General features: G+C 43.2%; 1 protein-coding gene across 2 annotated transcripts in view; it reads right to left on the reverse strand.

Moving 5' to 3' along the window:
• The window catches only part of rnf213b (ring finger protein 213b), a 44,579-nt gene that overhangs the window by 2,238 nt on the left and 33,506 nt on the right, over positions 1-8,835 (reverse strand). For both annotated transcript variants that reach the window (XM_037980962.1, XM_037980963.1), the window contains 19 exons: positions 8,646-8,757; positions 8,201-8,572; positions 7,929-8,051; positions 7,505-7,606; positions 7,029-7,271; positions 6,600-6,681; positions 6,417-6,451; positions 6,238-6,341; positions 6,012-6,156; positions 5,780-5,936; positions 5,617-5,711; positions 5,270-5,518; positions 4,975-5,107; positions 4,813-4,896; positions 3,742-3,925; positions 2,633-2,834; positions 2,478-2,555; positions 1,805-2,002; positions 1,032-1,121 (listed from right to left, as the gene is read on the reverse strand). In XM_037980962.1, coding sequence (XP_037836890.1) covers positions 1,032-1,121; positions 1,805-2,002; positions 2,478-2,555; positions 2,633-2,834; positions 3,742-3,925; positions 4,813-4,896; positions 4,975-5,107; positions 5,270-5,518; positions 5,617-5,711; positions 5,780-5,936; positions 6,012-6,156; positions 6,238-6,341; positions 6,417-6,451; positions 6,600-6,681; positions 7,029-7,271; positions 7,505-7,606; positions 7,929-8,051; positions 8,201-8,572; positions 8,646-8,757 — 2,788 coding nt within the window. The remainder of the gene's footprint in view (positions 1-1,031; positions 1,122-1,804; positions 2,003-2,477; positions 2,556-2,632; positions 2,835-3,741; positions 3,926-4,812; positions 4,897-4,974; positions 5,108-5,269; positions 5,519-5,616; positions 5,712-5,779; positions 5,937-6,011; positions 6,157-6,237; positions 6,342-6,416; positions 6,452-6,599; positions 6,682-7,028; positions 7,272-7,504; positions 7,607-7,928; positions 8,052-8,200; positions 8,573-8,645; positions 8,758-8,835) is intronic.

Below are 8,835 nucleotides of genomic sequence, written 5' to 3' on the forward strand. Positions count from 1 at the left end.
GATGGATGGATGGATGGATGGATGATGGATGGATGGATGGATGGATGGATGGATGGATGGATGGATGGATGGATGATGGATGGATGGATGGATGGATGGACATTACATCTGCAGCTTTGGAGTAAAAAGGTTTAATGGGGTCAAACTCTGGGCAGCTGCCGTGTCAGACGCCACACTCTCCACAGAACGCAGCCAATAAAATTCAACGCGTTGGGGCGTCGGTTTGGGGTCAAGGGTCAGCAGTTAAAGTCCTGCCTCTGAACAGCTCAGGTGGCTGCCATGTGTTGAGTTTCTGACAGGAAGTTTTGAATCTTTAAAGAGGAATGATAGGTATCCTTATTTTAATCGACACAGCTGTAAACATGCTGAGGATTGGGCCACGAAGAATAAAAAACATTATGGTTTGTTTTAGTTTCTCTGTTTCGACATTAAAGTCACAAAGTTGTGTTTTTGCGGGAGGAAGTGACCCCTCTGTGCTGATGAACCCGACTGTATTTGTTCCATGTTTTACTATTAACTACAAAATAACTTGCAGTATTTTATTTGAACCAGTCCAGTGTTTGGTTTAATCCTCTCACAGAACTTGTTTCATTCCTTCATAATAAAAGTCTATAAACACCTGGAGTTTATAAAATAGCTAAACTGAAACTCCATCTGAGAAAAACAGGAGTTTTGGGAGTGTTTAGAAGTCAACACTGTCTGTGTTTGAGACTCTTATTGTGAAGGATTTAAGTACTGAACTTTATTTTGTAGTTAACCCAGTAAAGGTGCGCTCATAACCCTCGGATATAATAATAATAATTAAAAAACAGAAGAAATACAGTCAAGTTCAGCAACACAATGAGATTCATTTACTCCAGTTTAGTCTCGAATGACGACTTTATTTTCCAATATTTTGACTTTAAAAACAGGGAAACAAAGAAATCTTCCTTTTTATTTTTATTTAAGTGGTCCTAATACATAGAGCTTAACTATATTTGTGACAAGTAAAAAGTGTAAAATGATCCCTTTTATTAAACGTTTGTGCTTACTTGCTTCCTGTCCAGCATTCGCTCTGATTTCCAGCAGTTCAGGAGCTGCCAGGTGACGATGCTGTGCTGCAGTTTGCTTTCACCCAGACCCTGAAAGGAAACACACGCAGCTAATCCTACAAGTATGTGCTGGATTTATGAAGCTGCTTTGGTTTATTCTGCCACAGATGTCAGTTTTTATAGACTTCCTAACATTCCAGTAAAACACATCAGCAGTCAGGGCATCATTGTTGTGTAAGAATTCAGACTAAATACAAGATCAATCTGTGCTTTCACCTCTACAAAGTTACATCCATTCAACTCGATTTGAACGAGCAGCTTCATAAAATGTTCGAGTTCAAAAAGCTGAAGATGTTTCGCTTCTTATCAGAGGAGTTTGTTTAGTTCAAAACAAAAGTTTGTTGGTAGTTTTAGTTGCTCATTGTTGAGTAGCTAAAAGTCCAGCTGCCTTGTTGTTGGACAATCTACACAAACATTCACTAAATGTTACCCTCAGCCCGATCCAGAAGGCTCAGAATGTCTCCAGGGCTAAAAATAATAATCCAACTGTAGCTGCAGTCCCAGAAAATAAAGATAAATTATAGAGGATCCACCTGCTTCTTACAGAAGTCGTGCAGAAAATGTCACAAAAATTAGACTTATTATCAGTTCATCTATTCTACAACACTCAAAACAACATTTTTTCTATTATATCAGGAGGTCTTTTACATTTTACTCATCGGCCCTGATATGTTGTAACGGACGCAGGTGAAGGGCGGGGCTTATAGGTTTACCTTGGCCACAGCGTTTGAGACCTGCGGGCTCATCTGCAGCGACTCGGTCAGAAAGGTCAACAGCTGACCCTCGGGATCTCCGCCCGTCTTGGCGAGGAAGCGAAGGCCAATCTCGACCACGAACACGGCGTCGCACACGTCTGTGTAGGAGCGCAGCGCGGCTCTCATGGCGCCGCTCACCGAGCCCTTCAGCGCCTCCTGGAACACGAACACAGAGAGCGTCAGCAGCTGGGAGGACAGCAGCCGAAGGACAAGCAGAGCCATCATTCTGCAGCTGATATCACCCAGTTCCAGATTAATCAACGAAAACTAGAAAAAGGCTGAATGACAGCTGAAATCTGTGAGAGTTAAAACAGAACAGAAGCTAAAATGATCAGAACAGAAGACAGAAGCCAGCGTTAGCAAAACAGCAGCTAAATGCTACAACTACCAAAACAGTAGCCGAAAGCTAAGACCAGTAAAACAATAGCTAAGATTTAAAACTAGCAAAAGACTAACTGGAAGCTTAAAATATCAAAACAGTAGCTAAAAGCTAAAAATCTAACAACTGTGGGGATTAAATTTCAAAGAGCAGAAAGTTTTTCAAGCAGTTGCAGAAATCTGAACGTATTTCTCTGAGAAAAAAAAGTTAAATAATTCAAAAAGTTACAAAAACAAAAACTCCAGCTTGTACCTGGTGGATCTTCCTCCGGACTTCGGTCAGAACCACAGAGAAGTCCTGCAGGCGGCGGCTCAGGTACCTCGAAGCGTCCTGATTCAGACAGAGAACATGCAGATCAGCAGGCTGTTTCCTCCTGCAGCTGTGGGACGAGGAGCAGGTTTTCTTACTGCCTGGATGAGTGGTTTTCCAGCCAGGAAGCGCCGGGCCAGCTGGGTCTGGATGGCCGGCAGGTCGTAGCTGCTGCCCGTCTCGCCGCCTTTCTGCAGGGTGTAGCTGCAGTTCGCTAAAACGAGCGGCAGCAGCTCTCGCTCAGGGTGGCACAGAGTCAGCTGGGTCTCTGATATCCTCTCTAAGGAAACGCTGTAATCACTGAGGAAACAGGAGAACACACAGGGCAGGCTGCTCAGAGCTGGAAAAGCTTCTTTAACATCTACACACACACGGGAATGAATACAGAGTTACTGCACATTAAATAGACTTTTAATTCTAGGTCACAGAATTCCTTTTTAAAAAACATCATGATAAAACCGGTGTTTAATAAATTATCCTGTAATTAGCCACATGCTCGTTAGCTTACATGGTGTTAGCGCCCTGAGGAACGTCAGTCTGAAGGTTTAGAACCGAAGATCTTTGTGTTCAAATGTGCAAAATATGTGACAGTATTTCCCTCATTTTGTTCAAGATTAACTGAACTGTAACTTCTGCACACGTTCAGCTGTTTCAGCCATTTTATGTATGTTTAGGACATTACAGCTACGACATTTTTATTCATATCTTTTGTGTTTTTTGAACAATTTATCTTTATTTACAATAATTTTTCTCATAGAAATGCTTTAAGATGTCTTCAAATCCATGAAAAACTTTGTGCTCTTCAAAACACTTGCTTAATTTTAAGCTTTTAGCTACTGTTTGGCTAATTTTAGTTCTGATTGTTTTTAATTTTAACTCAGTTTTAGCTCCTGCTGCAGTTCAGCAGAAAATGCAGATTTTTCTGGTCTCAGATTTTGTTTCAAGGTGAAGAAAAGATCAGAACAAAAACAATTCAAACATCTACAGTTTTGAACTAAATAAGCAGACCTAATTTGTGCCTAAAGACAAAAAAAAAATCCACTAAAAGATCCACTAAAAGTGTTGAACTGGGTCACTGTTCAGGTTCTGAATGAGGACAAAGTTTGAGTCTAATTGTTGGAAAGTGTTGAGTTTACCTGAGTTTATTCGAAATCCGCCCTGAAGCCGTTTTTTCAGCGTTGAAATAAACAGCTGGAGCAGAACTGACCTGTCCTCGTGGACGTTCACTCTCCTCGCCGCCCTCACCAGGCTGTTGTGAGTCTCCGACAGGAAGTCAACCAGCGTCTGGAGACAGGAACCGGGACCGCGTCGACACGGCGTCAGAAACTCCCCTGAGCTCGCGGCCGTCAGCTCCGTCTCACAGAGGTTCACGTCAACTCCCAGATGTGCTGCTGCAAACGCACAAACAGGAAGGAACTGAGGAATAATAAAGAGCTAACAGCAGTCATGGATTATAATTTATGCACAGAGGACTTCAACAGGTGAGGTTACCTCTGACCTTCCAGGTAATCTGGACCCAATCACAGATTTCTGATTATTGGTGACAAAATCTTCATGAATCTTATCTTAAAATGAAAGTTTCCATTATCAGCCCTGTAGTCAGTAAATCTGTCTGCATTTATTTTTTAAATAAAAAACAAGCTTTATTTTCCTAAACACTATGTTCAGTTTCCACATTAAGTTGCAAACCTCTGATCTGAGACATCCAGAAATGTTGTGACACCAAACACTGAACCGAAGCAGAACACTGCTATGAGATTTTATTTAGTACAACCTTAAAATTAGGATTTTACTAAGTTAATTAATATTATTAATGTTAATAATTTTAAAAAAGTGACTCAACATGAAAATAAAAAAGTGAATCACCTTTAAAATCTTACTTCTGTTGCATAACGACCTTAAATTTAATCCTAACAGGTTTATTTTGTGCTGTAAGTCATATTTATCTAAATAAATTAGTAAAATTGATTATTTTAAGGTTGTTGCTATGAGAAGTAAGTGAAATGTTTCAACCTAGACTCACAGTAAAATGTGAAATATTTACAAATCTTAACACAAAAACCTTTTTTTTTATTTCTTTGTGCTAATCGGTGCAAAAATAAGTCAACAATTTAATCCTATTTAACATGAAAAAACACAAAGAGAGGCACAAACAACTGGTTTAAACTTGTACTCATTTTAAATTAGCTTTATTTGCAGTTTTATAGGGTTAGATATTAAAAACTAAATAAATTGTATAAATATATCAGGGTGAAATATTAAAATAAAAGATGCTTACAGTTGTTTGCCACCTCAGCTCGGAGGCAGTTCCACACCTGGAAGAATCTGACCACTCGTTCAGACAGCATCTTCCTCTGGTACCCTGATGATGAAGAGGATGATGAGAGGACTCAGTTTGTGTCTGAAAACGTGTCGAGTCAAACAGGAAACGCCGGCGAACCTGCAGGTATCTGCTGTAACATCTGCTCCACGCTCTGAGGGGCGGAGCCTGACGTCAGTGGAAACACCCTCAGCAGGTCGGACTGCAGCGCCGCCAGCTCAGGAAGGTGATGAAGATGTCGCATGCAGTTTATCTGCAACAAACACAAACAATCCAGAACGGTCTGCACGGCTCTGAGCGCGCGTCCACCTGTGCTACAGAATCAGATGTTTTTATTTTCTCAGCAGAGACAGAAGGGAGACATTTTTTGGTGCTTTTCTGCACATTAGTTGAAGACTCCGGCGCAGGTTTGTACCTTCTTCAGGAACAAGCACAGCAGAGGGAAAGAGCCGCGTCCCGGCGTCTCTCCCACCAGCTGCGAGAAGCGCTCCACCGTCATCGTCTCCTGAAGGGTCCAGAAGGACGAGCAATGTGTCGGGCCGTTTGAGGGCAGAGACAGCATCGCTCCCGGGTCACCAAAGAGGAGAGTCATCAGGGGGCTTCCAGCGAGACCTTCGTCTGAGGAGACTCTGTCCTGAGCGTCAGACAGGTTCTTCTGCAGATCCTGGAAAACAAACAGACAGAACGTCTCCGTCTTTGTTTTATACAAATGTCAGCCCAGACTGACTTATTTAAAAATGAATCAGCTGTTGCGTTCCTGACCTGAAGGACTGGGTCGATGGCAGAACTGCAGACAAGCGTCTCCCACAGCTGCCGTCCCCGTTTGGAGGACAGGTCCGGTCTCTCGCCGCGGGAACCTTCATGAACATCCAGCACGTTTATTTCAGCTCTTTAATAACTGACATCAGTGTGAAGCCACTCTCACCTGTTGGGAACCTTGTCAGAACCAGATGAACTGTGACGGCCGTGTCGTCCATGTTCTGACCCAGACTCTTCCCCAGAACCTCCACGTCCTTCTCCAGGTGCTTCCACAGGAAGCCGAGGACATCAGACATCCTCGGGTGGATCATGTCTCCGACTCTCTACGAGAAGCACAGGAGGGATCAGCTGCACGTTTCTGTGAAAGCAGCGAGGAGTCGAACCGGATCCAGACCCACTCTCTGGTTTCTGACGGCTCCTTGGAGCATGGCGAGGTGCGTGAGCAGCCGCAGGACGCCGGACTGAGCGGACGTCATCTGCCTCTCAGGAGCGTCAGACCTGCGATCAGCCTCTCCCAGAACGTGTCCCGTCCGAGTCTGATCTCTGACGTTTCACACAAACAGATCTGAGCTCAACTAAAAACAGCTAAATCTCAGAAAGCTGATTAAGTGAATGAAGTCCCACCTGTGATGTGTCTGTGGAGTAAAACCTGTCACTGGGATGTGTCCTTCTCCACCAACTGGAGCTCCACATTCAGCACATTTCGATTTAACCATCGGTTTTCCACACTACAAGAAAATGGCATCAATAAATGCTCATCTAATGTCATTAATGCAAAAAAACAACACAAAAAAAGCACATACCTCTCCCACAAAGCACACATGTCCGTTCATACAGACTGAAAGTGAAGAAAAAGATGACATTTAATGAATTTATCAGAGCTAATTTTCAGAAACAAGTTAAGAAACTCTTTATTAAAGTACAGAAATTCATTAAAGTTTCTGTAGTTTCTTCGGTTTGAGTCATAAAATAAGCTAAAGACTCACCGTACTCCGTGAGCTTCTCTCTGCCCAGCCACTGTCGGGCTTCGCTCGTGTGATCGTCCGGCATCGTCGGAAGGAACAAATTCTTGGAGACAAAACAGATAAAAAAAGAATAATTATTATAAAAAGCAGGTGGTGTCTACACAGTGTAAAAAAAAGGTTATCAGAAACAACAGTAATGAAAAAATGTGTTATTTGTTTAAGTCTCAGACCTAATTTAGATACATTATAATCAAAAATATGACTTTTAAATCAACTTAATTATCTTAAATTGGTAAAAGAAAATCATGAAAACTGGTAGGATTTTGCAATTATCCTCCCATATTATAAACAATTTACAACAAGTTTGCATCAAAGCTGACAGAAACTTGATACCAGTTCACAGTCTAAGTGTTAATAAAATGATAAAAGATCGGATTAGGAGCGTCTTACTGTGACGTTCTCCGGCTGGAAGGCGATCTGATGAAGAGGAACCAGCAGACGGTTTCCACAGAGGAGCACAGAGTCCAGATGGACCAGCAGCTCCAGGACGGTTTGTCTCACAGCCGGCAGGTTGGAGCTGGTGTGGAGAGGCGAGCCCGCTCCACCGATACGATTACACAGAAGAGACGAGCAGAACTTCCTGAAGTCCTCCGAGCCGAAGGCGCTGAGGAGAGCTTCCAGCCTCGCTCTCTCCTGTACGTTCACACAAACACAAACAGCACGATAAAAAAGGTTCCTCTGCGCTTACTGGACTGTAAAACTGATTCTTTCTTTAATAAAGAAGTAATAAAGAAGTCTACAAAACTATCAAAGTCTTTTCTTTGACCAGATATTCCACAGTTAGGTTTTATTTTTGTTCATTTTCTCGTTTTCTGGAGCCCTGAATCGGATCAAGATGTTGAAACTGGGCTTCAGATGTTGTGTACCTGTGGGGAAGGATGTAAGCTGCTGTCAGGTGACCTGTAGCGGCAGGTGACCTGTCTGAATAAGGCCAGAGACACGAGGCTGATCTGAGATCCTCTCAGCTTCTACAGAGAAAACACAAAACACTAAAATCACAGTTCATCTGATTTAAATAAACACAAAGTTCTGCTCCAGGTGAGTCCTTAGAATGACTGATTATCACTTCATGTTACTGTTCTGTTTGAAATGAGAAGCACAAAGTGGATCACTGAAGATCTTAATACAGCTTTAAAATATTATACAAATAAAACAATAAAAGACGTGGATTATAGTTGTGCATTTAGACACAAACACCTCTGGTGGATATTAGCAGGAACTACAGCATCTACAGACATTTGGAAGAACGTTTCTGTTTCTGACGAGCTAACACGTTAGCCCCGCCCTCACCTGCAGCTCCGTCACGAAGGTGTCGGACCTGTTCTCCAGAACAACCTGGGCCACGGCGGTTCTCATGGTTCTGTAAGGTTTCCCGCAGCACAGGAAGTAGTCCATGTTCGTTGGAATCATCCTCTTTGGGAAAGAAAGGAAGTTTTATTTTGAAATACATCCAGGCTGCAGCTTCATCAGCTCAACAAAGATCCTGATTAAAATCAGTTTCATTCCTTTTGTTTATTTTTGCAGGTTTTATCCGTCATGACAATAAAAAGATTTATTTTTACCTGAAGTCGGAGCAGTGCTGCAGGAAATATCCACCTCCAGGCCGGACTGTTCATCAGGCTCAGGACGGAGTCCAGACCGGAGCACCTGTAGAGCGCTCGCAGCAGGTAAACCCGGAGCCAGTCATCGCCGCTGTACTCACAGACCGCCCTCACCTGCTGCAGGTACTCGCCAGCCTCCGCTGGCGTGGCTCCGTGCAGCAGCGTGGCAGCGAAGCTCAGACAGATTCTGAGCCTGGCCACGGTGAGCAGAAACTCTGCCGGGTCTTCCTGCTGGTCCGGAGTCTGTTTCCTGGCAGTTCTGCCCAGAAACCTGATATCTGCTCGATGCTCTCCACCGGGCTCTTCTCTTGCTCTGGAGCACAACAGAGAATCCTGAAAAAAAAACGACCTATTGACCCGACGGGCCTGATCACAGAGAGATAAAAGGTTTGTTTGTGTTTTTAACCTGGAAGCAGTTGACAAACAGCAGGTAGAGTTCTGTTTGGTCCTCTCTGTCCAGAAGGTTCTCCTCCAGGTTCTTCAGGTAGTTCTGGATGTGAGTCTTCACCTGGTCAAAACTGACGACACACACACTTAACTCACACACACTTAACTCACACACACACTTAACTCACACACACTTAACTCACACACAC

The sequence above is a fragment of the Kryptolebias marmoratus genome, linkage group LG17 (assembly GCF_001649575.2).
Source record: "Kryptolebias marmoratus isolate JLee-2015 linkage group LG17, ASM164957v2, whole genome shotgun sequence".
NCBI classification, from domain to species: Eukaryota; Metazoa; Chordata; class Actinopteri; order Cyprinodontiformes; family Rivulidae; genus Kryptolebias; species Kryptolebias marmoratus.